A 27,787-nucleotide genomic window follows, 5' to 3' on the forward strand; every position below is an offset into this window, starting at 1 on the left:
TGCGACTCCTTTCCTCTGATTAGCAATGTGTTCGACTGCACGGATGGGCTATCAAACATGCTGAGGTATAGAGCCTAATAGTGGTCCACATTATATATTTACATTTTGTAGGTTTACGAAACAGTTAATACTGCAAATAATCTGACAACCGAGTGTAAAACCTTTATTTCCTACCACTTTCAGGTCATCAAGACGACTGGTTTTATGAAAGGTCTGTATGGAGAAAATGAAATGAAGTCAGATAATGTTAAGGTAAGTTGACCACACTCTGTCCTCCTGGTTGATCTTTTGTACCCTCTGACCTCCTGCAACACTAAATTGATATCACTGTTTTTGGTTAATAGTGTTCCCCTCATATTTGTTTGTCTCAATTAATGTGTTGCTTGTACACAGAATATGCATTTCTGTCCTAAGCAGCAGCCTTTTTATATGAGATCACCTGCGCCTTACATGGGACAGTCTGAGGTCTGTGTGGGAGTAACTCTACACGCTGCCTTTGTGGCTCATTGAGGGAGAAGATCTGGCAGGACATGACTGAGAGGGCCTTCAAGTGTCACAACTCAAGTCTGCTGCTTGACAGTTGACCCCAAATCAATACTGGATAGAAAGATGCTGCATGGGCTTTGATAAATGTCACCGATAGAAACTGGATGTCTCACAACAGGCGCATTACTGTAGTTAAATTGTGTTAAATTGTGGTTGTTGCATTTAGTATTTCGCATTGTTTCCTCACTCATGGCTGTCACACGGCTTTTTGTAGAAGCTGCAACAAGTGAATTGAGTAGAGAGACCCCCCCCCCCCCCAAACAGGGAAGCACTGGGACTGAGATTCAGCCCAGGACTTTGGAGAGGCCCTTTCTATGCGAGCATAAACACCACTAACTGTTCGGCCTGCAATGGATCAGCTGTTTCGGGAGTCTTCCCAAACTTACTGACGGGACAGTCCGCCCCTTCCCCAAAATAATGTATCGTTCATATATTGAATGCTTTGCTTTCTAAAACATATTTATTGTTAATTCTTTGATTTTGTACCAAAATCAACGGATCAAAAGAAGTTAATTTGTTGCTGCCATTTTGTTCTATAAATGACTTTTTTTCTGAAATTCCTGCCCTGGGCTCTTGTATTCGATCAATTTTATATCTAATTTACTGCCTTTTATGTCGGGATGTATTTGTATTTCAGATAGAGAGACAGGCAGACAGAATAAAAGAAAAAAAACATTAATATAACCCTAAAATGTTAATCATGGCGGCCACAAGCCCTCTCAGGCATGAGCTCCCATAATCTCAATTAAATTGCTAGACCACGACGATAGAATGTCATGTTACATTAAGCCTAGATTTTATTTAATAAAAAGTCTTAATGCATACATTTGAAGACTTCAAACGCATTCAGCTACTGTATGCTCAGACCCTCTGGCATGTTGCTCCAGCAGCTTGGAGCATAAAAGCTAAAAGCTTCCTGAACAGAGAGGTTTGTCCCTCAGAACAACTGAAATGCTGGATTGCTAGATGTCATGTTCAGAAAGCTAACAATTCTGCCATAAATTGTAATGTATAATGTGTAGCAAATTATTTTCAAGGTAAGATATGTGTTTGTTTAAATAGTTTGGCCAAGAAAGGAGAGGAATCAGAGTCGACTAACGCATGACTATTCACACTACGTAGACTCGTAGCCTTCTACATAGTGTGTAGAACATAGTTCGCAAAGATTATGCACATCTCAAGGGTGTAATCATTCTAACTCCCACTGGAGTTCCTTTGCTTTCATAACCACATCCTATCTCTTGTCTCTCCTGTTCACCGCAGCATCTTTTTTTCCTTTTTAGGAGAAGGACTCCAAGATCGTGTTCCTCCAGAAAGCGATAGATGTCGTGATGCTGGTGAGTGGCGAGCCCCTGGTGGCAAAGCCAGCGCGCATTGTGGCCGGACATGAGCCTGAGAGAACCAATGAGCTGCTGCAGGCCATGGCCAAGTGCTGCATCAACAAGGTCCGTGTTCTTGGGAGATTACACACACACACACACACACACACACACACACACACACACACACACAAGTAAACACAAACTGAAAAGATGAATGGGAAATTGAAAACGCTCACTTTCCAATGTCTCCCGTCTCCATTCTGGCGAAGCAATATCATTATGACACTACATTTATAGAAATACCTTTTACTGTGTGTTATGTTTCACATTCAAATGTTGTACTCTTGGGAATATTGTCCAGCCACCCCAGGGAAAATTTTGAAGTATTTTAATTGAACCCTGGAGAAGGAGTGTAAACAGATGAGCTGGTCCCAAAGGGACAGTGTTTTGATTTCCCGTCATGTAGACTGTGCGTATTCCTCTCTGATTGTATGCTACTTCTTCTTCCTGTTCTTGTTCTTGAAAAGACATCCTAGATTTAATTGAGATAGTATTTTAGATTTATTTAACTATAAAGTAAAAGCAAATGAAAACCTCACAAATACATGAGAATTCCACCAACGTTCATTAAGCTCTGAAAGTAAGAAACCAAATCCATAAAAAATGCCACCCTCCTTGTTAAATATTCAAACATCACTTAATATTACTCGTTGATATTATTGCTGTATTCAAGTTTTTCTCAATCGCTTTGGCTCAGTTTTTGAAGCAGTTTTTTTTTTAATCATATCTAAACTGTAAGTGCAATTGTCACAGCTGTTTCATGGGATATCACAACTGCATTGCATGTCTGCAAATGGTAGTAACTCTCCCAAAACATTTCGTCCATGCTTCAAAACCTAGTTATTCTGTCAGTAACTTGCCACCTAAAGGACAAGTTGTTTTGTCATCGTGTGAGCCGTACTGGTCAAAATGTTTCAAGTTTTTTCACCATGGCTGTAAAATCCTGCAAGATGTTTTTGTTGACACCAACTGCTTACTGTACTGTACAAGAATGTCTGTTGTGTCTATCTGAATGCAATTGTGTATCCCACTGAGCTTCAACAGTGGGGAAAAGTTTACAGGGAAAAGTCAATACTACGCAATACTGTGTACAGAAACATATTATATACACATTTGTATGTATACAGTAAATACATTTGTGGAGCAATTTCTTACATATACAGTAAACAGAAAGCTCACCGTTGATCTTTCATATACATGTATGTCTGACAGATATGGATTCATTTTGCATGTGACGGCTCATACGATGAAAGAATGTTTAGAAAGACTACGACAATGTTTCTGAGAATCAACTACCAAGTTTTGATCAGCAAGCCATGTGCAAGTGGTTCTTGTCCAAATTGTTGACAGTTTTCTTTGCACGTGTGCCAAAACACGTGCAATTTGCTTGAATGAATGAGAAATTCAGATCTGTTGTGAACAAAGTCATTCGGAAAGATCTGGAGAGCTAAAATTTTTGTTTTCAAAAGAAATTAAGCCAAAGCAAATGAGAAAAAAGCTGCAAACTGAAGGATTGTCCTGTTCTTGGTTTACAGATGTCCAGTGACGATGCAGTGAAGCGAGTGCTTGCAGGAGAAAAGGTGGACATAAAGACCAAGGCCAGCACCTCCAGATCCCAGGACAAGGAAAACAGGGAGGGACGTGAACGTCATCTTGATAGAGAGGTGAGAGTCCTCCGTCCACTCTAATAATGGAATTACACACTGCTCATCCTACATCTAGTGTAAAATGTACTGTCTGTGTTAGCATTTAGCCTGGCAAGCTGCAGGCCTGGTTTGAAAAATGAACGAGATGCTCAAATGATGAGTTTCCTAGCATGTAGCTGAGGCTGGCGTTATGTCCTCCTCACCCTTTGTGTTGGCATGAACTATTGCAGGAGAAGAAAACCATTACGGAGCGCAGCGGGAGCCGGGACCAGAAGGACCCAGAGCAGCCCAAAGAGCAGGAGAGCCGACGCAGAGACGGGGAGAAGGAGCAACACCGTGACAGGGAGCGCCCTGAAAAGCACCAGCGCAGTGAACAGGACCACCACGCCAAAGACCGAGACCAAGACAAGAGCCGGGACCGGGAGCGAGACAAGGACAAAGACAAAGGACGAGCCAGAGAGAAGGAAAAAGACAAGGAGAGAGACAAAGGCCGGGATAAGACGAGAGATTCTCACAGAGACCGGGAAAGAGACAAGGAAAAGCGGAGAGACAGAGACAAAGAGAGAGAGCGACACAAAGAGCGGGAAGACAGAAACAAAAGTGGAGAGAGTGGCAATAGCAAGGTATGCCCACCGTAACCCCACTCACACCTTAAATGTTAGCAACAAATGCCATTATTTACTTTCTGTGTGTGTGCTTGTGCCTAGGCCAGAGTGTCAGAGGAACCACAGCAGAAAGCCAGCCCTGAGCCCAGCAAAACAGCCAAACCTGTGCCAGCGGTAAGTTCCATCTTTTGGCAGGAATTTCATAAATGATACATTGTTTGATCCAACTGATTATCTCATCTGTAATTATGGTGTGGCAGAGCTTCCTGTACGCCAAGTCAGCCAATTCAGACACATAGAGTTGATCTGATTTTACATGTTAAGTTAAACTTTTTAATGTTGTGCCTCTTATTCTTGCAAGGAACCAAAACCAGATGATGAGGTATTCAACCCTGCAGAAACAGAATGCATAGAACATTAGAGCTTTACAGTACAGTGCATTTTGTTTAGAATGCAGTGACTATTGGTTGCTATGGCATAGTATTTAGCAGACATGTCAGGTCTTGTTTCCTCTTATTACCTGTATAATTGCTAAATGTGAGTACTTGGTGTGTGTGTGATGTAATGTTGTGTTCTTATCCTGTGCAGCCTGCCGAAGCAGTTGAGAACCAGGTAAGATCTTAATCTGCGATTCACAGGTTGTTGTTTTTTCATTAGCTTCGCTTTGTTGCTTTTTTAAGGGGGGTTGCTACACTTCATTAAATTCCGATGTTTTTTTATTATTAGTATGATACTTCAGGGTATGTTTGTCAGCAGTTTAAAAGACCAGTGTGTAGGATATAGTGACATCTAGTGGTGGGGTTGCAGATTGCAACCAACTGAATTCCCATAACTTTTAACTTTTGTATTTTGCATGTAGAGGTCTGTCTGTATGCATGGTTTAAATAATAATTTTCCATGTTTATTGGGGCTTAATTTCACTATACCGTACCTCAGTGTACCTCAAGCTTACCAAAGACAATGATGAATGATCATGAAAGGATGGCACAATAGAGAGAGGTCCAAGACTGCACTCCTCCAAATCACCCCAACAGCCAGTGAGTGATGTGTGGCTTTTCAGTGCTTATTGTCCTAAACTTGTATCCTTTGCCTGCTTGTCTTTGCTTCTCTCACAGTCTGACAGTCCAGCTAGAATACCTCGGCCTGCATCTGCCAAAGGGCAGAGGCGGAGACCCAAAATTGGAGGTCAAGGTAATCCCCTCCTTTCTTCCCCAGCACCATATTTTAATCAGCTACACCAATGAGGCATACCTCACATAGGTAAACCAGCTGTCTAAAGTAATTGCACTTTATTATTGACAAAGGGGCTCTTAGTGCATCCAAATAGATTTTACAGTTGAAGGCTTTCTATGTGCACTCCACGTGTCTAATAAAATCACTGACTGGTTTCACTTAGCGGGAGGTAGTAGTGACTCATCAGGATTACTGTTGGCAGTGTCAACAAAAGCTTCATAGGAACTGACATTAAGAAAAATAAAATAAAAATATTACAAAGATAAACAGCCTATTGGTTTGGTTTTTCACACTCCATATTTACATGTCACATTGATCTGTAACTATTTCCATAGTTGCACTGGCAATGAAACTAACAATGCCTCTTCTTGTTCTGCTCTCCAACAGATGAATCTGACAGCGAGGGAGGTAATTATTCTCTATCTGTCTCATTAACATTCACACAAGAATTCTCCATGTGGGAATTATTGTCAACATGACAGGAGAGTTGGTGCGCTTGATCTAAAATGCATTTTGAGGATTGCCTTGGTAAATTTCAATAATAGAAAAAGACAGTATTGAAATTGATCAATTCCATAAATACACCAAATACCCCATATTTGGTTGTGACTCTGAAGTAAGCGCCCTACTAACTCAGTACTGAAAGCACAAGGATCAGGGGACAAAGAAGTGTCTTCCCCAATGAGTCAGAGTGCTCCTTTGAGTTCAGGCTCGACATTGAGTCACAGAGTGAGTACAATCACTCACTGAGGGACTGAGTGATATTCTAACTGATTTAGGGCAACAACATGCTTTTTTTTAAGGTGTCTGAGCAAGTCAGTCAGGTTTATTAGTAAAGCTCAATATCAGATACGATGTCTCAAGGGCTTTACAGGATTACTAAAGCAACGGTTCCTGACCTAGACTAAACTCTCCTAGAAGACAACGAGAAAATCCTCAAAAAAGCCCTAACCACATGAAATCCCCCCTCTTTACACAGTGAGGTGAACAATCAAGTAGAAGCAGTAGGTGAGTTAACGACATTTGCAGAAATAAACAAAAATTTAGAAATTCCAGATACGTTAAGAGTTAAGTCCAAAAGGATAACATCCATTTATGAGCCAATCTTTCCAAGCCCAAATCTCCTGCTCAGAGTTTAGAGTATGTAAAGGGTTTGTGGAGTTTTAGAAGGTGAACTCAGAAATCAGTCTTAATGGGTTGAAAGTCAATGCACGGCGGCTACGGCTGAAGTTACAATGCTAAATGTACGTGTCCTTTTGCCACAGTGTTTTGAACTAGTTGTAGCTTTGTCAGATTGGTAGCATTTAAGCCATAGAAATAACATTGGTACTGTATGAACTTGTTGTAAAGGTATTAGTGTCATTAGTATTAGTGTCAGCGTCCACCATGCGGAGGATAGATCTAATCCTTTGCTGTATTACACTGAGATAACTATAAGTCGTTGCTGTCCTTTCACAGACGGAGATGCTCTGTTAGCCCAGAGACCTGCTCCCCAGGAAAATGGAGACACTGCAGGCTCCTCAGTGCCGTCCGACATGGCCTCCAGGTCTGTAAAGTCAACACTCAACCTTTACTCATTTCACCAGCACTCCGCTGAGGTACAGGGTACTGATCTAGCATTACTATTCACTTTAAAAGACAAAGACAGCTCCCATTAACTGTCAAGCAATAAAATAAATCTCACTTTGATTATTTAAGCTGCTCTCACAATCATCTATCAAACATGTACGTGCACATCTATTTATACCAGGCTCAACAAAATGTAATGCAATATTGCACAATAGCCATTTAATAAATAATACATTTATGAAACTTTTTTGTTAAGAAGATTTAAGATGTTATTTCAATTATGTGGTGGTTTCTTATTTTTTCTTTTTGTTTATGCCAATTTTTCACCTGATGAGAACAATAATTCTGAAGGATCTGTCTCATTGGCTAAATCAGTACACCATTTTTCCCATCGTCATTCTTCCAATTCTTTTTGGAGTATTATGCAGTAGGTCATCTGTTCTAGAAGACGTAGGCGTGTAGGACCAATGTTATTGCATTGCATTTTATCCAATTTCTTTATTTGTTTAAAGTTCAGGCTGGTTTGTTCCTGTTCCAGTAGATTACACAGTTGAATCATTGCCTTTTTAATTTTGATAATTACGAATGTTCTGTGTTTTTAACCAACTAATCGGAGACAGTCGATTGGCTTGGCAGCTGTATTATCGCTGTTTTTGTTGTGAGTGTTTTGTTTTCCGAGCAACAATTATCATCCTGAAATCTGAACGACTCAGTGAAGCTGTCACAAAGTCGACATCTGGCAAATCACAGAGAGCTGCTAACAGAAGAGTTGGCCTGTAAAGGAAGTCAAGAAAAAACAAAAACATAGCCTGTGAAACCAAAGGAAAATGACTTGTATAAATGCACCCATGTTTAGTTCCAAAATGGTTAGTGTAACATCTTATTTCAGTTATGTGTGTAATCCTTTTAATCTGCAACAACAGGCGAATACCACGGCCCGGCAGTGCTCGTCCAGCACCCCCTCGAGTCAAGAAACAGGAAAGTTACTCCGAAGTGACCCCGGCTGAGAGGTGACTTCACCACACATGCTCACTAATGCCATACGTCCTCCTCTTCTTCCTCAATACATTCTTCAGTGTCGTCCCTGCTAGCGGGAGACATGGATCACTACTTACATTACTAAAGAAAATGCAGGAAACGCACCGAATGAAGATAGCGTTTTGTAACTGTGTTATAATAGAGCAGGTCTAACCAGTCAACAGTTACACTGGACAAAGGTGTCTACAAGATGGCACACGTCTCTTCTCACAGTGAATGCTATGCGTAGTTTTCAGTTAGAAATGAGTCACGCTCTCTGTCTGCCTACCAGGCTGTCCAGTGCCAAGCCCTCAGCACCAGTCATCATGGATGGGAAGATGCTGTCTGAGGATGAGGAGGATGAAGACGAGCAGTTTCTCGTGGAGGAGGCGGTCCCTCCGCCCTCAGATGCTCCTGAGGTGGAGGTGGTATGTGACTTCAACAGCGAGTTGTTCAAATACAATGAGATTACAGCAGATGGTTATCTAATATATTTTTTCTTTCCATTTCAGGGGCAAGAGCTCAACAGTGAAGACAAACATGGTACGCGGTCGTATCCTGATTGTCTTCTTGCTGAGTTAATCACCTGGTGCTGTGAGGAAACACATTTCTCACCGTTCCTCTCACTGCTTCTCTCACTGTAGGTGGCCTCGTGAAAAAGATCCTTGAGACCAAGAAAGACTATGAACTGTCCCCGTCCTCCCCCAAGTCTAAAGAGCAGGTACGTGCAGTTACAGCAGTAGTTATTCTGCTTCTCCTCTAGAGGGCAGTATCAGCCTAGTTCTCTTCCGCTCACCCTTATCAGTGACTCGGAGCTCCCTTTAAACCTCGCCACTCGTTCTATCAGCCGGTCTCTCTCGGAGGTTTGCTCTCCAGCGCAAATGTTTGAACCACAGTGAACGGCCCAGTGCAACACTGGTTATTATCAAAAGAAAGATATAAACAAATGGAGTGGAGAGGTGTAATTGCACCACCTCGTAACCACAAATATGCTCCCCTTCGGTGAGGCCGAGGGGCTAATAAGCAAGTGTGCCCTCTGGCAGACCACACGCAATTGAAACACGCATCAAGATGTCTGGAGCCTGTTTTCTGGGGTTGCTCAATATCTTAGGTATGCTTGATTTGTTGTATTATTACAGACTTCTCTGTTCTGTGTACAGTTTAAGGGGTATCTGCCATCTTGGAGACTAGCTTTCAGAGCAATCTTGTTCTGGCTGTTCACACTCCCTCCCCTAGTGTGTACTTCGGTTATTCCAGAAAATAGACAATGCACAACCAGTGTGAGGTTTCAGTCGTCCATTTAAACTCCAATGCACTCAGTTATCAGCTTTTCTTTTAAAGTTCCTACTTTCTTCTCAACTCTTTGATTTAGACTTCATATTAGACTTTTTTTTTTTTTTTTTTTCAAAGTGACGCATTACTGCTGTTGATCATGCAGTCCCCTCCGTCAGTTTATTCATCAGCCTTAGAGAGAGCCGTCTCTCATTGTTATTTTGAGTGTGAATCCGTGTGAAGCTTACAGTTTGGTCTGCAGTCCATGGTGTGAGGTGGCGTACGCTGTCTTGCTTTGGGTGGTCCTCTTCACTGAAGCATACTCTCCCGGCATCCCTTCCTAGCTGACCACCCTGACTCTGATGGATGCTCTGTTTTGGACTGTCACTCATGCAAAACAAAAAAATCCCCCGACCCATCTCCTCCTAACGGCGGCCTCAGACAGCATCCCTCGTAACTCACACCTGAAGTTGTCTCAAGCTTTGCCACCAGTAAACTGAAATAGCTTGTCGGGAATTTGTAGGCCAAGCATTTAACCAACCTTGTGTGTGTGTGTGTGTGTGTGTGTGTGTGTGTGTGTGTGTGTGTGTGTGTGTGTGTGTGTGTGTGTGTGTGTGTGTGTGTGTGTGTGTGTGTGTGTGTGTGTGTGTGTGTGTGTGTGTGTGTGTGTGTGTGTGTGTGTGTGTGTGTGTGTGTGTGTGTGTGTGTGTGTGTGTGTGTGTACTTTTTACATACCTCTACCCACTCGGGATGAGATGATGTAGGATTTTGTATCGTGGATCGCAATAATAAAATACCCATAATAATTAGATTGGGGTAAATTTCCATTATTGGGATAATCATGAATATCGTCACGACTTGAAAAAGCTCTCTAGCTCATTGTCATGATGAAGAAGTGAAAAATAGAGCCTACAAAAGTAAAGTAATATGTAGGCTAAGAAAGAACAGACTCCTGCAATGTTGCTTTTTCTAAAATGTATCCTTAATTTATGCAGGTGGACCTTATGATTTATTATTATTACCTTATTCAAGAGTTTGTTTCTCACATAAAAAGGATGTGTGTCCTATCTGTGAAGCAAAACAAACAATTGTTTCTTAACAAAATGTAAGGTAAAGTGATTCCAGTATGTTTTGGTGCCATATTAAGCATATTTGTATGATTATCTGGATTACATTGTGAATCGCAATTACTTTGGCCATGACGTGAAATTTTCACATCACTCCATACGACCCGCTCTTCTCTTAAAAAGAATGTATCTTAAGAAACTATGCACCAAAACATACATGCACAGACACACAGGAAAACATCCAAAATGGAAGAGCTCTTTGTGGAACGTGAGCGTTGCATAGCCTCGTAGAGTTTATCCTAATTTTCTTAATGGAGCCTCCTCAGTTTTCAGAGCTTCATTTCAGAGTATCCTGTACGGTGTGCACACGCAGCTTCTAACAGGTATGTCTGGACATAGGAACTGTTAAGTCCAGCCCTCCATCATTATTGGCCTTACCTCGTCAGCTGTATAAAGAACTGTAATGACTTCCTTCCTGACATGAAACGGTGGAGAGGTCAACCTAATTGAGTAGTTTTTTTTTTTCTTCTTTTTACTTGTAATCACGGTAAAACACGCAGGGTCAAAAATGTAAATATTGAGCTTCCTCATTCAATGTGGTATGACGGACGGGTTTGAGATTTCAGCTGCCGCTATTCATTTTCTTAAAGGCCGATGTTTATCAAAACACTGAGTCACAAACCACCCTGATTTAAGATCCGGCATCACGTTCAGTTAAAAAGAAAATGGCGACCGTTGCACCATTTCGTATATATTTCATGAAAATCCAAACTACACATTCTTACCCGCATTGTAATTTATGTTCTCTGTCATTTCTGAATTAATTTAGCTATTGTTTAAGCCAGTGCATAGTTGCCACATTGCCGCTAATGTAAATACAGGGAATTCTTAAACAGGCAAATGATTGTATTCGCCGTGTCCCACCACAGTGGTGTGTGTGACTGAAGAATTTGCTGTATATTTATGGGGATGCCCTTCCTCATGACCCCCTCGGCAGTATTGTATATTATTCCAAGATAGCTCTCTTTTTATTTAGACAGAATCTGCCCCTTGCAGCAGCTGCGTTTTCATAAGATTTTTTTGTGTACTCTTTTCCCCCCACCAAATTAGCCTTGATGATGGTTTGTAATGTATAAATAAACCCTGTGGCATACGAATGGATTGCTGTTGAGTGAGAGTCACGGAGCAGAAGGGACAGAATACTCTCTGCAGAATCGTCAAGAAAATAAATACTCCTCTCTGCAGACCTCTGTGTCTTTATAAACATCTTTTTTGTGGAAACATAAGGAAATGGCCCTGTGGCATTCCATTAGTCATATTACTTTTGTAGAGGTCATATTGACTCGTTAGAGGCGTGGGGTCAGGTTTATGAGGAGTACCTACCTGAAGCACCCACAATCTGTCAGCCGACCAGACCTCAAACGTGCACAGTTATGTTTAGGAGTAGTATCTTCCAACCTTTCAAAATTGCTTTTTCTCTCCACGAAAATGTTTTGAATGATGAGCAACCTCCTTAAAAAAAAAAAGAAGAGAAATCCAGTTTACGTTTTCAGTTACTGCAGTTGGACCCTTTTGGAAGGTTTCTGTCAGTTCACCTCGTAGCCCGGGGTGGTGATCTCAATTGTCTCCCCAAGGGGCTACAGTGGCCTTACAACAACATCCTGTAACCTCAGTGGCCGTAAGCTTTTCTCCTCACCTCACTGACTCCAAGCTATTTTTATGATCTAGCTAGACTTGTGAGCGGCCTGCTATGAAAAATGACGGGGAAGCCCATAAACAACGTCCCAGAGCCCCATACTCACTCTGTGCTTTGCTCACCAGATCTCCTACGGGGCAACACATTGTAAAAAGCACTGGGATGCGCTTCAGTGTCTTCAAATGGTCACCAGTAGCCAGTAGAATTGTTCCCCAGAAGCTCTGAATCTCTTGCATGTTTTTTTTTTGTGTTTGTGACGATGGAAGAGCAGTTCGCTTGAGTTCATAAAGAGTGACATTTGAGCACAACCTACTGTAACAACTATAACTTGACCTTAAATTGATTCAACTTGAATGTTGACTTAACGGCTCTAACGAGAGGTTTGTACACTTGTCTCTCATCCTCCAAGTGAAGCTGATTAATATCCAGTAATGAAGCATCTCTCCCTATGATGGAGGCTAATCTCCTGCTGTCTAAATGATTGCTTTCCCAGCTAATGATACCCCAGAGGTTGCTCCGCCACTGTCGGCCTCTCTCCATGCGCGCCATTTTTCTTGTCAAAGGAGACTGAGGAATGTCTTCCTCTTGCCTCCAGTCCATAAATCACATATTTGCACGAACTTCCAAATTATGCCGATTGGACGTGCGATAACCGGGTGAAATTATTTCACCCTGTTTTCCCTCCTTTTGACGGAGACCTAAGCACTAATGTACTAATGTAATGTACTAATGTAAGTACTGATGAAAACAAGATGAAAGTATTTATTTATGTACTTCCACAAGATGGAGACATCTCAATCTACAAGACAGTTCTGTAGGTATAAAACTCTTAAAAGCGACAACCCCCCCCCTTTTTTTTTTGTCCACCTGCCCTTTCTAGCTCCAGCCAGCGGCTGTGTCTTCCCCATTGCCTGGGGCTTTCATCACTGTCTGAGATAATGGGAAAACCTTTCCCTGTCTCCACCCCTTCCTCCTCTCTCTCACCTCCTGCCCCTCTGCGGTCACCACATCTAAATATTGTTCTGTGATCTGGGTGAGAAAAAGGAAAACTAGGAGCACACAGGTCTCGTAGAACCCGACAGAGACCTCCATAAAGCTGTGATTTATATCCACCTGGACAGAGTGCACACGAACCGTGTGCACTCATGTTTTCACTCTGAGTTTTTTTTTTTTATTATTATTTTCCAACAGAGAGGGAGAGGGAGCAGGAGGGGGGTTGAGGGGCAGGGTAGCCAAGAGGACGGCAAATAGAATGAAGCCATGGGTCCCGTCTGGGCCGCGCAGATCAGACCGCAGCCAGGCAGGCCGAATGAGCCGTGGAGTGTTTGTCTAGCTGCGGGGTCCAGAGCGCCCAGTGGAAAGCCACCCACCTTGTTATGGGGAGCGCTGGGCCCAGGCGTTTCAACCCCTCGCACTCTTGAACCGCCTCAAGTAGGTAACAAAGAGCGAGGCTGTCGGAAATTTGTACTTGCCTTCCTGTAAAAGACACGATGGCAAAACGGTGACGCTTGATGTCATTCCTGCAGTGTGGTCGTGTCCAGTCAAGCCGCCTTCTCAAACTGTAATTGCTGAGCTGTTTGGTTTGTTCTGAGAGATGGCTTCGATAAGGATGTATGTGCCAGCCACGCCAAGCGTGTGTGACAGGCTGTGTGTTTTGAAGAGGAAGCTGTCACTCGGTTTACACACCGTTGTGAATATGATTCCCCGCTGCCTCGCGAGGGCAGGTGCTCCCATCTGTGGAGCCGATTGGTATAAATTGGCCCACTGGTTGAACTTGAAAGGAGCCATAAGTGTAGTAGTTGTTACTCAATACTGTAGTAAAATAACCCCGCTGCCACAGCTTGTTACTAAAATAAACAAGACTTAAAGACCGAGAGTGCAGAGGGGCTGTGCGTGTCCAACTGTATGCTTCGCCTCAGCCTTCGCTTGGTGTGTGTGTGGCTTTAGGTTTGCGATACTGACTGCTTTCGCATTACGCACACGCATACGCACACTCAGTGGCCTTGCAAAGCCCAGCTGAGCAAACATCCTTGGATTTGCTCCCTGCCAAGGGAGGGCTATCCCTGATACCTCCCCCCCCTCCTTTTTGCCATTGAGGGACCGAGTGTAATTTGGATATGGTGAAACCCCCCCATCCCCCCAACAACCATACACTGGAGGCCTTCATCAACCAGTCCCCCTACTTTTGGCCAACACAATTCAGCAGCACCTTTGATCTTTATATATACAGCTAGGTTGGTGGAATTCCTGCCTAACATTTCTAGCCTTGAAATCCTAAACCACTAAATGCAGCCCTGCTCTGGTTCTGGACATTTGAGCCTCTGCTGGCAAAGGTAGAATTCTTAAAGAGGGTTTGTTATGTTTTGGTCTCAGGAAGCACAAGTGATTTTTGTGTGTGTTCTTCCAGCTGTTTGATACTCGGTTTGGTTTAAAGGTGCCACCTTTGATATTCAGAGCATTAATATAGCAGCAAACAACTATTTGCAATGTAAAGATATAGTGGAGTAATGTCTACCTGAGACTGAATTCAGTGTGTGTGTTGTTATAAGAGCTTCTCCATCCTTTGTTGACATAACCGGAGTTGCCGCGCTTGCTTTTAGTGCATGTGAGCGGCCACACTGGTGAGCCGCCGCTGTCCAACCACCGCTGTCCAACCACCGCTGTCCACTGAAAATTTCTTTCTATGCCTTTTAAGCCTTGCATCTGCATTTGAAATTGAATTAATCATTCCTCAAATACCAACATGTACAGCGCACTCCTAGAAATTTTTGTAAGTTGACAGCACCAACGATTTCATCCCCCCCACCCATCGCATTCTCCTCCTCCTCTTCCAGAACGTGGTGTCTGAAGCGGCAAGGAAGAAAGAGCGGGACATGGTGACGCGGGAGATAGAGCGGCTCCGCTCATCCATCCAGACGGTGTGCCGCAGCGCCCTGCCCCTGGGTAAGATCATGGACTACATACAGGAGGACATGGACGCCATGCAGGCTGAGCTGCACACCTGGCGGCGGGAGAACAAGGAGCACGCACAGGCCTTGCTGCAGGAGCAGAGGTGAGGTCGGCTCGCACACAACACGCTGAAAATGTTGAGCCGCTTTCTCATACAGGGAGCCATCTTAACATTGAATTTACTGATTTTTGTTTTGTTTTGCTGTTTCACAGGAAAGTCATCATGATTTATATTAAGCTACTACCATATGCCATTTTTTCTATGAAAACACAGGTCATGTGTGGATATAATCACACTGTCATTTTAAATAATGTGTGATTCGTTGTTATCTTAAATAAAAAGTGATGAGCAACTCTAAGGTGGCTAATTGTTCCGTTACTGTGTTTTCTGGTCACGGTGGACACTTTCTCAACCTGTTTTTTTATCTTATTGCATGTTAGCAAATTCATCATCCCTTCTGTGTGTTTGTACGTGCGTTTGCATGCTAATGCTGCAGAGAGACAGACAGGGCGGTGGAGCCTCTGAAGTCGGAGCTCGTTGAGCTGGAGCAGCTGATCAAGGACCAGCAGGACAAGATTTGTGCTGTGAGGTCCAACATACTGAGGAATGAGGAGAAGATCCAGAAGATGGTGACGGGAATCAACTTCTCCTCCAGGCCCTGAAGTTAGGAACAAGGTCTACAAAGAAAACCTGTACTAAATAAATGCACTGAGGATTTAGGGATGAACAGTGTCTCATTCAGAATAATGGTAAGACCATTTAGTTTTTTTCGAGGTGATGTGGGATGGGACCAAACATTGCACTTTGAGGGGTTTTGTCAGAAAAGGAGATGGACCCAAACATATCAGTCAGGTGTTGGTAAATAAAAGCTCCGTATGATGGCTTGGCGGTCTGACTCTACTCTAACATCTGCTGTCACTGATGGATGCTTGAATTAATTGATAATAAAAATATCTTCCTGCTCTGCACACTAACCGTAGCCATCGTTTACCCCTTTTCTGTAATGGTGCCTTTGTGGAATGAGCCAGTGAACAGTTAGACTTAATAGTTGCATTTAATGCTGGGTGATTTCATCAATAGCCCTATATATTCCAAAATACACAATAATAAAACATAAAAATGATTTGTTCTACACTCAGCAATCCCTGGACCTAATTTTAAAACCTATACACTTGTTTATTTTTGTATTTTTATTAACCTAGCAAAACAAAACTGTGGCACATTGTGGTTGCTTTGGTTTCATTGCCTCACCTCTCATTTTTCCTGGCTGTGGGGAACTTAGGAAGCAGTCTTTTGATCTAGTTCGTGCTGTTTCTAAGATGAATATTACATCTGCTATAGTGCTATTGAACTAGCTATACATGAGTAATGAAGTATTCCTGTGTTCAAATACATTTCCTGGGGCTTGCATGGAGAAATGTAGGACTTATGTGGGAGTCCTGATGGTTTAGCTGATTGAAATGTATGTGACGTGATGTGGTGTCCTGGGACCTTTTACATGTCATACTGAGCTTTACTTTTGCTTCCAAACATTTTTCTATAAGCTTCCTTCTTCTTCAAGCTACTCTTACTAAAACAAAAAAGAAAAGAAAAGATTTATTCTGTTTTTCAGCAACCTTTGCCTGCTTACAACAACCATATCCCATCTTGTAAAAAGCAATACTCAGACGGCCGCCATTGTGGAGATCCCTGCACTCTATTTCTACTTTAGGATTTGCCAAATTGTTTCTTTCTTGGGATGAAGACAATGTTTGGTCAGATGGCAAATTTTTGTGTAAACTTTCATTCCTATTCTTTATAAATACGGGAAAAAATAATTATACCATAATGTTACTAGCTCCTGTTGTGACTTTAAGAAATATGCTTTACAGATGTAGCAAATATGACAATCTGAAGCAATACTCGGCTGATAATTGCAGTTGGAAACTGTCCCAGTTTTCCTTAAAGTTCCAATAATGTGTGAATGAAATTCAAATAACAAAACAAGATTCAACTAGTCAGCCGTGATTCCTTGCATAGTGGCCTGTCTCACTCTGAAAATGCAGTTAACATATTTAGTACCGACGTAACTTCACATTGCTGTTATTACTTGCACAAGTGTGTTTGCTACCTATAGTTCTACTTCAGGTATCGACTCCCAGTGTTTACACAAAATATAAAAAAAACATTTGGTTGGATTGATGAATCCATTATTTAAATTTTTTTTTTCATTTTTATTCACAAAGCTCTTTTTTCCAGATGTTAATTTGACAACCATACATACAGTAGCTAGACTCCAAAACATCTGCCCAAACACAGGTTTCCACTTCCACTTTCTCGTCAGATCAACGTGTGTGAGGATAGGTGGCACAACACCTCAATACAGCTGGAAGCTGTTACTCTGGCAGAACAGACAGCAAGTACCAGAGGTTGCCAGTGGGAAGAAATGTTCATGGGCATCAAGAGCTACAGGAAACAAAGCAAAGTTACTCTGATTAATCTTTCAAAAGCTGCATTTCTTCTGTGGTACTTTTAATTCTATTCATTTGACTGATCTTTTTGAGAGCCAGTCACTATGAGGATTCCAAAGTTAAAACTCTCATTTAGTCTGATTTTACATCTTTTTCACGTCAGTATTATATTTAGTCCATCAATTATAGTCAAAGTAACTTATTGAAAACTACATACAAAACTTGTGGAAAGGTGAGACCCTGTGTGTTTATATGTCTTATATGAAACAATGTAAAGTACTTGTATCATAATCTCTGTTTCTCTTTCAACTGTACATTATGTATATGTGGAGATTGTATCATAGTTCAGATAATTATATAATTTTGTAGTGGAGTGAAATAAACGGTTACATTGCAGTAAATACTTGTTTCTCCTTGTTGTTTTTAAGAGTCAACAGAGAGTGGCGACTGTTGCTGAGAGTAGTTGAGAGAAAAGTTGGCCTTATAATGGAGACTTAATGAGAGGTCTGGATCGCTGGAGTTACAGTGTGAGCGAAATGATAAACGGCCCTGGTTTATGATTTTGACGAGTTCATGCATGTGAAGTCCTTGAGGCGTCTGGCACGGCCAAGTCACACTCTCAACGGGACTCCTTTTCTTTTGAAGCCTAGACCGACATGACAGAAGTAAAACATTTAACTGTTCTTTTTGAGAACCTCAAGTAACATTAGCAACTTTTTTTTTTTTTTCCATCTGGCAAGCCATGAAACAGCTGCAACACGCACAAAGCGTATTAGGAAGCCCCTTTAACAGCTATTGAGCAAGGTTTGGACAGAGCATTTGTGATGCAAGTCAGATTTATCTGAAGGCCCCCGACCAGAAGGCACGGACAAAGACGCTGGCCCCAGTCTCAACAGGTGGATTAAGATAAGGCCACAGCGCAGTCCGAGGAAAGGACAGCTCCATTATCCATCTGCGTTTCCCTTTTAATCTTCACTATTTAAAAAAGACTCGGTTGACTTTACCCTTTGAATTTTACAATGAGTGCTGCTAATGAGTGACCACATCTTTTACTTTCACTTTTGTTGTCCACACGTACCCACTAATCCTTATGTTAGGCCCAATCACTTTTATTTTCTTTTTACTTTAATAATAATTAAACTACACTTTGTGTGGAAAAAACACAATGCCGGGGTTGGGAGCGGTCACATAACCTCTCCGATCTGACATTGTCCAGCCTTAATTAAATTACTATTGAATGGTCATTACTCTGATGGTTGCAATCAGTAGGATGAGCTGCCTACTATGACCCCAGGTCTTGTGATAGTATGGGTTTGAATCTGGCTGCAAGCTTACAATAACTAATAACGTACGTCTCAAAATTATAATTGCAAATCACTGCTCCATGAACTGATATCTGATGATCGATACAACTGAATTTCAGAATTTTCCTCCATGAAACAGCTTTGTCTTTAGAGAGGTGGAAGTATGTTAGCGACCGGTCCACTTTTAGGGACACGGGGCAGGTGTTGACCTGTCCATGCATTTTTAGAGCACCACCAGGGCCTCAGTGGCTCCATGCCTCCCTGGTGTATGTTACCCACTCAAATATGACTTACCATAGATCAACAGTCAGAAAGACAGTTGACACAGCATTTTCAGTGCAGCTAAACAGAATGCCTAACCCTTGTGTAGGAGCTGTAGCTGATGAGGCTAAACTCCTTTCCTTGGATCCGGTATTTCTTTCGGTACTGCTCCATGACCTTTTAAAATGACCTTCTGGGAGGTGGGCTTGATTCATAGCAGTTGTCATTACCAAAGATCAGCCACACCATTCTATTAAAGGTGCAGTGTGTAGGATTTGGAGGCATGTGGCGGTGAGGTTGCAGGTCATAACCAACTGAGAAAACCCGGCGGCTGGCTCCGTGAAGAGGACCTGCTGTTTGTAGATATAAAGCGCTCATTCTAAGGCAACAAAAGCACAACGATTGTTATCTGAAGGTGATTATACACTAAAGGGAACAGACGTATTAATATTATATTCCATTTCTGCCAATAGATCCCCCTAAAAGCTACAAACTGTTACTTTAAGGATATTGATGATGCTGAGGACATGTCCTGTGTTTATGTCCTGTGTTTATTACATTTTTACAACATCAAAAAACTAACAAGAGGTCATTCATTGGCCGATTCCAATATCTTAGACTCTGTATATTTAAATTATACTTGTTTCAGACCAACTAAATTAGTTTTTTCTTCCGAATTTGGGATTTAAAGAACCTCATTTTTTTACATTGACATTAGTGTTTCATGCAATATTTGTTTCCTTTTTTATGTATCATTGGAAAGTATTTCTTTACATAATCATTTTTGAATTGTTTATATTTGACACCATTTGTCTACTTTTTATAAGGTGTTGAACAGTGTCAGGCTCGGGCATTTAAAGCGACGTTTCCCCTTTAAATCCGCTCAGCTGAGCGCAGTCAGGAAGTTACGCAGGCAAGACTCCGTCGTCAACACAAGTCACGTTAGTGTGTTTTGATGTGTCTTATCTGACTCTCTTGTTTGTTTGTTATAACCGTGTTTTGGGAAACCGGTCTCGATCTCCTGCCTGAAGAAGCGCCAGTTCCAGTGACATTTCGGGAGCATGGCCGACGGTCCGGAGGCTGATGTTGACGACCCGCCCAGTATCAGTTCCCCCCCGCTCATCACTGTCTCCGATCTGCCCAGCGCCACAGCAGCAGGTACCCATGAATGTGCCCAATGATTCATCGGTCCTCTCGAGGGGTGCTGCGTGCATCCTCCACGTGCAGGACGGCAGTAGACAACAACAGGAAGACTTCAGTAACAGTGACACAGAGGTGTTGTTATTGAGGTTGACTCCCTTTTGAATTAGGTGTGGCCCAATGTCGTCACAGAGTTGTAATGGACGCATTCGGACCATTAGAGCTCTTATGCATATATTCAACAAGTGCACAATAAAATGCAATTTTAACACCATAGCCCTGCATTCATTATATTAGGCAGCTTGTTTTGTTTCAGAGAGGTCTTGATGTAGTTCTATGGTGTTTTTGTTACTGTGGACGATCTTGTCTTGTTTGTGGGTCCCACAATATGAGCCCAGGGACTGCCAGCTGTCCATGAGGGTTTCAGGGAGTCACGATACAACAAAATGACAGATTCTTTTCACATTCATCAGGGACACTTGTTATGCAGTTATGCAACCAATTAATATGCAGTGAGAAAAGCACTGTCAAATGCATGATTCTCAAATACTTGATTGGTGTATTTTCACAATATCCTGTACAGTCTGAAACATCAAACACTAAGGCTGTCCTCGACCAAAGAAATTCTTAGTAGACTAACACTCGTACGATTTTGTCGATTAATCAATTAGTTGACTTAATCGACAGATCTGTAAAACAGTTTTGTTTTGGTTGTGTACCAGGGATATGCTCATCAGTCATTCAGCATGAATAAGTATTAAAAGATGACTAATCGTCAGAGCATTAGTGCTTTGGCGTTTCCGCTGGTTGCACAACAAGCCACAGTTCAGCAGTTTCTTACCTGTGTGTCCTCCCCAGGCCGTAACCTGAAGGAATGGCTCCAGGAGCAGTTCTGCGACAAACCCCTGGAGCAGGATGACATGCGGCTGCACAATGCGGCCTACGTCGGAGATCTGGACACCCTGAGGAACCTGCTGCAGGAAGACAGCTTCAGACGGTGGGAGGGAGTGATGGTCGTGATATGAATCTAATACGATTTTGTTGACACAGACGTATTTTGTTTTGTTTGTTTCAACCGTCGCGCTGCGTGCTCCGTCTTTCTGCAGAAGTGGCAGCTTCTGTCCAGAGTGCTCATGTGTGGCACTAAGTGGTTTGTGGTGCTGTGTGGGTTTGTTCGGTAGGTTTGTTGAGTGACGGCCCGAGAGAAGCACATGGTGTACAGAATATGCCCTCACACGTCTCTGCCACAAAACAGTCTCTGCATAACACACGCCCGCACGCTGGGAGCTTTCATCCTCATTGCCCTTACGGTGCTACAACCAAACGCGTCCTTTTCCTCAATGTGTGCGTCGTGGTTTATTGTTGGTGGCCACGGTGGGGCTGTAATACTTCTCTGGCATAGAGAGAGCGTCCATACAGGTGCTGAAACGTGTACATGCTCACAATATCAGAGCCAGGCGGGACCATCTTAGAGCGGTCAGCACTCGTTTAACCCCAATCCCACAGCGGTTGTATGCAGCACTCGTACTCCACACCCAGCCAACCCATTATTACTGGCTTAGGGCAGTTCATCTCTATTCCACATGGTTTACAACATGCTGTTATTTCAATAAAACACTTTCTTTTTTTTTTTCCTTCATTGGGTTCTCCCTGCCCCGCCTTACCCAACTTGCCCGGGGCAGTGGTGTTGAAAGTAGTTCATTTTAGCAGGTAGCTGTGGTAAATATTTAATTTGTGATGACCACACAGCAATGATATTTTTAAGACTTTGCTAAGTTTGTTGTTTTTAATGTGGTGTTACGGTCATTGGCCTGCTATTATTTAAAAAAAATAAAAAATAAAACTTCACGTAAGTGCAAGCATGACAAATCCAACGTGTTGCATCTTGGGTTAAGACCAATAACGACTCCCTTCTCTCCCTTTGGTGCCAGGCGCATCAATGAGAAGTCTGTTTGGTGCTGTGGCTGTCTGCCCTGCACCCCTCTGCGGATCGCCTCTACGGCAGGACACGCCGCCTGTGTGGCCTACCTGATCGCCCAGGGCGCCGTGGTGGACCTGGTCGACGTGAAAGGTCAGACGGCCCTCTACGTAGCTGTGGTGAACGGTCACCTGGACTGTGTCCGGATCCTCCTCGAGGCCGGAGCCGACCCCAACGGAAGTCGTCACCATCGCAGCACTCCGCTGTACCACGCCGCGCGGGTGGGAAGGATGGACGTACTGCAGGAGCTCATCAGGTGAGGGCAGGAGAGGATCGTAAGTATTGTCACTTGTCCTTCCTTTGTTTTCTCTCCTCTCCCACTACTGGTGGTGCTCTCCATGCCAAACTAGTCCATCTTTGAGCCTCCTCGTTATTTTATTTTATTTCTTTTTACAGTATTAGTTTTATCTTTTGTTTATGCAGTGGATTATCTAGAGGTCAGCGTTTTGATTTACTACTGGCTGTGTGATGCAATATGTTCCATTGCTTCAGGCAGCAGTTTGGTTATTTTACGACTTTAAACTTTCCCAGAATGCGCAAAAACAAATCATAGGGTCCCACCAGTCAACAGCAGCAGCCCACGTGGGACAGCAGTCACATGGACACATAAATATTTAATGAGAAGAAACATTCTGAGCGGATTGAAACTCAATTTGACCCTCAACGTTTTGATGTACACACATACCTTGTTTGCACAATATATTGGCTAAATTTGGACCATACATCTGTAGTAAAGAATGCCTTCTCAAAATGTTTTATTTCAAGACGATTTTCTTTGCAATCAACCTATACGTGTACTTTCTTCAGAGGGCATGAAGGTTTAAAAAAAAAAAGTTAAACTGTGTTCATGGTTCCCTCCGTCCAGGTTCAAAGCTGATGTAAACATGGACCACCAGCTGGGTCCCCGGCTCCTCTTAAGCGCTCGCACCCTCAACACCCTGGTGGTGTGTCCTCTCTACATCAGCGCGGCCTACCACCACCTCCATTGCTTCCGGCTGCTGCTCCAGGCCGGCGCTCAGCCTGACTTCAACTACACGGGGCCCGTCTGCCAAGAGGCTCTGTCCCGCGGCCTGGCCTCCTGCCTGCTGGATGCCGTGCTGCGACATGGATGTGAGGTGGCCTTCGTCCACCTGCTGCTGGACCACGGGGCCGACCCGGCTTTCGTGCCCTGGGACGGATTGGAGCTGGAGGCTCCCAATCGGAGGAAGGTGGATCCGGAGGCGCTGCGGGTCTTCCTGGAGGCGAGGAGTGAGTAACATCTGTGAATAAAGAGCAAACGACCTAGCTGAGCCAAGCACTGCTAAACATTTACACCTGAAAACTGCCAATCCACAGCCTTCTAGTAATTAAATAGCTTGTGTTGCAACTGTGGTTTAATTGACATGCACCATTGGTCCTTTTCTGATAAGACATTTTGACGTTCTAAAGTAGACGCAGGTCTGGCAGTGTGTGCTTTTAGTGCATGTTAGTGCACGTGAGGGTGCCCCACTGGTTAGCTCGAGGCCGCTGCTTTTCACTGCTCTCATGCTGCGGTAACAGCTGATAACATCGTCGCCGTAGTTTGCACTGTCAGCGCTGTTAGCACCATTAGCACCGTTAGCTATGAGCCGCCAGCTTGCCGTCGACATGTTGAAAGCCATTGAGAGGCAATCGAAATTCCCCAAGAATTGTGCATGCTGGCTCATACTGTTGAGACACTTGAATAGAGCCGAGCCATCATTTATGCTATCAGTGACACGTGTGCTTTTCTTAAATATAAATGGCTGCTGTGTAAAAGGTCCATATGGCAAATCGGCACAGGTTGTTTAAAGTAGGACTGGAAAACCTTTCCAGTGTAATGCTATTTGGTTATAATATACATAAACTCAGAAACATAACTGCCTTTACATGCCACAGGTACCCCTTAATGCATTTCATACATTATGTCTCACCATTTGTTCACAGCTCTGACAACAAAAGCAACGGCTGACATAACTAACAACATGGCTGTCAAAGAAACACGTGAAAAGATTCAGATTTAGTGGAGCTGATTGGTTACATCGCACGCTATATAACAACAACGTCCCAGATTTGAATCTGGCCTTGGGACCTGTGTTGCATGCCACACCCCTCTCTTTCTCAGTTCCCCCATTTTTTTACACTGACATCTGTAAAATAAAAGCAAAAATGCCCCCCCCTCCCAAAAACAAATGCTCATAAAAAGGTTAATTTGCATATATTAGATAAACTGGTCTTTACCATGTTATTAGGGTTTACCTAAACCTGTAGTGTGGTTCTGCTGCAGCTGCTAAGGAGATCCACCTCTGCTTTGTGTCTTCTCAGGATGCCCTCGCAGGCTGACAAACCTGTGTCGCATCAGGATCCGCAAAGCGATGGGCAAAAATCGCCTAAATCACATACCCTCGTTACCGCTGCCACAACCCATCAAGAACTTTCTGCTTCACCACAACTGACAACCATCCTTCCCTTCTTCTACAGAGCTCTTCTGACCCAAAACCTTGGAAAAAATAACAACTCCCAGAATATCACAACACAAATAGGAGATTTTGTGATCCCTGCTAAGCTAGACAGTTCATAATATTATTTTTCAAAATTAAATAATAATGAAATAATAGTCCTATCTTCCTGTTATTATACTAATTTATTAAAATGCCTCTGAACTTATCAGAGAAGCCTTAGTAAGTCCTGGCTTGTGGAAGCTATTCGTGTATCCTAAGTGTTTGACTTGTGACTTCCTCAATCACCGGATATGTTCTGGTCCTGCTTCAAGTAGCACTTTTCAGCTTAAAAGCCATAGTGAGCATGTCATTTTGTGAGAAGCTATGAGTTAGCATGCCATGTATTAAATATTCCATTCAAAAGGAAAAACACACTACCCACATCCAGCTCATTGAATTGCTCATTTATCTGTTTTATGTAAACTTGGATTTCAGGTCTTTCACCAACTCTCAGCCAGAGTGAATGGAAGAATATGCAGCAACCCTGCATTCTTAAAGGTTTTCCATTGGATATCCAGAGCATTGATACAGCAGCAAACAACTAGTATCTATGTAAAGATAGAGTGGAGTAATGTTTACCTGAGCAGAGAGTGAAGTCGCCCTCCCTCTGAGTGTGTTCTTATCCAAGCTTCTCCTTGCTTTAATGACATCGCCGAGCCGGCCGTTAGACATGAAATGTCACGTGAGCGTGCCCCACTGGCTAGCTCACTGCCGCCGCTCTGCACTGCTCTCATACAGCGGCTTGTTTCGGATGCATAGCACCCACCCTCCGGCACCACCCCCAGGTAAACAGTGAGCACTTTTCCCCTTGTTTGCACTGTTAGCTGCAAGCTGCCGGCACAGCCATCGCCATGTTGAGAGCCGTTGAGAGGCAACAGAAATGCTCTAAATTGTGTATTTAAGTTTACACTGTAGATCACTTGTATTATAAGTGATCACCAGTGTGAAGTACAAGGATAAAGAAGTGTTCTATAGATTAGATTCATATTCTGCTTCTTTTGAGGAGAAAAGTCTGCATTTGGGGTCTAATAACTCATGTACATGTTACCATCATGTAGAAACCTGCCCTGTTGAGTCATATTTAACAAAACTCTTTCTGTGAATGAAACTTATTCATGATGAATAGATCAACTTTGTATTTATTGCCCAGAAAGCTGCCTTCTCTGTGAGTCTGTTGCACCTATTGGCTTCTGAGCGCGTTTGTTGCACATATACGGTAGGTGCATCTCAATGAATTAGAAAATCATCGAAAAGTTAATTTATTTCAGTAATTCAATTCAAAAAGTGAAACTCATATATTATGTGGATTCATTACACACAGGGTGATATATTTTAAGCGTTTATTTCTTTGAATTTTGATAATTATGGCTTACAGCTAATGAAAACCCCAAATTCAGTATCTCAGACAATTAGAATATTACATAAGCATGGGGTATTGTCAAGAGGAAGATGAGAGACACCAGACCCAACAATGCAGACGAGCTGAAGGCCGCTATCAAAGCAACCTGGGCTTCCATAACACCTCAGCAGGGCCACAGGCTCATCGCCTCCATGCCACGCCGCATTGATGCAGTAATTCATGCAAAAGGAGCCCCGACCAAGTATTGAGTACATACTGTATACTGTACATGGACATCATTTTCAGTAGGCCAACATTTCTGTATTAAAAATCCTTTTTTTAATTGGTCTTATGTAATATTCTAATTGTCTGAGATACTGAATTTGGGGTTTTCATTAGCTGTAAGCCATAATCATCAAAATTCAAAGAAATAAACGCTTGAAATATATCACCCTGTGTGTAATGAATCTATATAATATATGAGTTTCACTTTTTGAATTGAATTACTGAAATAAATTAACTTTTCGATGATATTCTAATTAATTGAGATGCAGCTGTATGGCTTTGTGTCGTTTCTCAAACCTTGTTCCTGGTCAACATAAAATTTCAGCCCATTTTGCTTTGTGTGTCTCATTTCTGTTTGCATACAGTACATGTAGATTACTTCTATATTCTCTCCTGTTTGTTTTTACTGTCTAAAACTACATGGGAGGGCTTCCACGGACGCGAGAAAGCAGAAACGAAAAGTAGGATCACTTTGCAAGCTTCCTGTTCTGTTAGCAAAAAACGATTCATTCTCGTTTCCTCGCAACCCGTCACAAGCTCTGTTCTAGTCCAAAATATATGAGTCAGTGTCATGGACAGAATCTCTGGAGGATAAATTAGGTTAAATCTAGTGGAAGAAAATCTCCCCTCTCTCAATATATAGTTCAACACAACCCGCAGATGTTTTGTTTTTTATGCAGCAAAGCTTCAGCACACTAATAGTTAATCATTTCTTGAGGGAAATTCCCCCCATCTCAAGTACATAATGTATCCTTTTTACAGGCTCATGTCCAGGGATAGTTAAGTGATGAAGGTCAAATACAACAGAAACTGTCAAGGTGAGCAGACTGCCCCTCTGTGGATATTGAAGAAGAGATGTTCTTTATTCAAACCAAATATCTTAAGATGAAGAGACAGCCGGGACGGCTGTGGCACAGTAGTCAGAGCGGGTTGTCTTTTGATCACGAGTGGTTAGCGGTTCGATCCCCTTCTCCTCCTGTCGAAATGTCCTTGAGAGAGACATCAAACCCCAAGTTCCTCCCTGGGTGCTTTACACCAGCCCACTGATCCTGAATGCTTCGGATGGTTTAAATGCAGAGCTCAAATTTCATAGATGTGACAATAAAAGTTAATAAGGCATTTTGTTCGACCATGTTAATTAACAGCTGTAATATATTGCACACTAAATTGATCACTCAACTGACTGATCTCTGTCTCTGTCTTGTTCTTGCCTAATTTTACCTGTTGTCTCGTAACTTGTGACATCCTCCAGAGAGAGTTATACAGTACAATACAAGTGTGACAGAGCTCTGGATAGTGACTTTTTTATCGTTGTGAAGCTGATAAATGAGCCAAGTTGTTATGAAGTTTGCGAGAACCACAATTTGGTGAAAACCCAACTGGCCCCGTGGAAGATACAGAGCCTGGGAACCACGAGTGGAAGCAGCAGGGGGCCCATGGACCGAGGGAGGAGAGGGCTGTCAATCCAATAAAGTTCCTGTAAAGACTCGAGAAGACGGACAGGGTCACGCTCTGAAAAAGCCTTGGGGCGGGACTAAAGATTTTCTGC

The 27,787-nt window shown here is 42.7% G+C and overlaps 2 protein-coding genes across 4 annotated transcripts in view; both read left to right on the plus strand.

Moving 5' to 3' along the window:
* The window catches only part of traf3ip1 (TNF receptor-associated factor 3 interacting protein 1), a 19,157-nt gene extending 1,323 nt beyond the window's left edge, over positions 1-17,834 (plus strand). Inside the window, exons 2-17 of one of the 3 annotated variants that reach the window (XM_076105146.1) lie at positions 184-252; positions 1,830-1,991; positions 3,464-3,592; positions 3,805-4,197; positions 4,282-4,353; positions 4,541-4,561; positions 4,768-4,791; positions 5,295-5,370; positions 5,800-5,820; positions 6,871-6,958; positions 7,905-7,991; positions 8,291-8,426; positions 8,511-8,541; positions 8,643-8,719; positions 14,868-15,085; positions 15,196-15,341. In XM_076105146.1, coding sequence (XP_075961261.1) covers positions 184-252; positions 1,830-1,991; positions 3,464-3,592; positions 3,805-4,197; positions 4,282-4,353; positions 4,541-4,561; positions 4,768-4,791; positions 5,295-5,370; positions 5,800-5,820; positions 6,871-6,958; positions 7,905-7,991; positions 8,291-8,426; positions 8,511-8,541; positions 8,643-8,719; positions 14,868-15,085; positions 15,196-15,301 — 1,710 coding nt within the window. In that variant the 3' untranslated portion in view covers positions 15,302-15,341. Of the gene's footprint in view, positions 1-183; positions 253-1,829; positions 1,992-3,463; positions 3,593-3,804; positions 4,198-4,281; positions 4,354-4,540; positions 4,562-4,767; positions 4,792-5,294; positions 5,371-5,799; positions 5,821-6,870; positions 6,959-7,904; positions 7,992-8,290; positions 8,427-8,510; positions 8,542-8,642; positions 8,720-14,867; positions 15,086-15,195; positions 15,342-15,479 lie in introns of those variants that run through there. The other 2 variants (XM_076105130.1, XM_076105139.1) reach the window with 2 other exon arrangements.
* A 2,074-nt stretch (positions 17,835-19,908) lies between these two features.
* On the plus strand, positions 19,909-25,910 carry asb1 (ankyrin repeat and SOCS box containing 1). The gene is made up of 5 exons (XM_076105172.1): positions 19,909-20,156; positions 20,997-21,135; positions 22,070-22,372; positions 22,982-23,364; positions 24,439-25,910. The coding sequence occupies exons 1-5, from the start codon at positions 20,060-20,062 to the stop codon at positions 24,567-24,569; spliced, it is 1,053 nt and encodes a 350-aa protein (XP_075961287.1). The 5' UTR covers positions 19,909-20,059; the 3' UTR covers positions 24,570-25,910.
* The last annotated feature ends 1,877 nt before the right edge of the window (positions 25,911-27,787 follow it).

This window comes from Anarhichas minor, unplaced genomic scaffold (assembly GCF_050575085.1).
Source record: "Anarhichas minor isolate MPS153535 unplaced genomic scaffold, ASM5057508v1 ptg000004l, whole genome shotgun sequence".
Classification (NCBI taxonomy): Eukaryota; Metazoa; Chordata; class Actinopteri; order Perciformes; family Anarhichadidae; genus Anarhichas; species Anarhichas minor.

Coding starts and splice junctions, on each gene's coding strand:
- asb1 (XM_076105172.1), top strand. CDS start 20,060: ATGGCCGACGGTCCGGAGGCTGATGTTGACGACCCGCCCAGTATCAGT. Junction 22,373..22,981: donor GTACTGCAGGAGCTCATCAG/GTGAGGGCAGGA, acceptor CCCTCCGTCCAG/GTTCAAAGCTGATGTAAACA. Junction 23,365..24,438: donor GGTCTTCCTGGAGGCGAGGA/GTGAGTAACATC, acceptor GTGTCTTCTCAG/GATGCCCTCGCAGGCTGACA.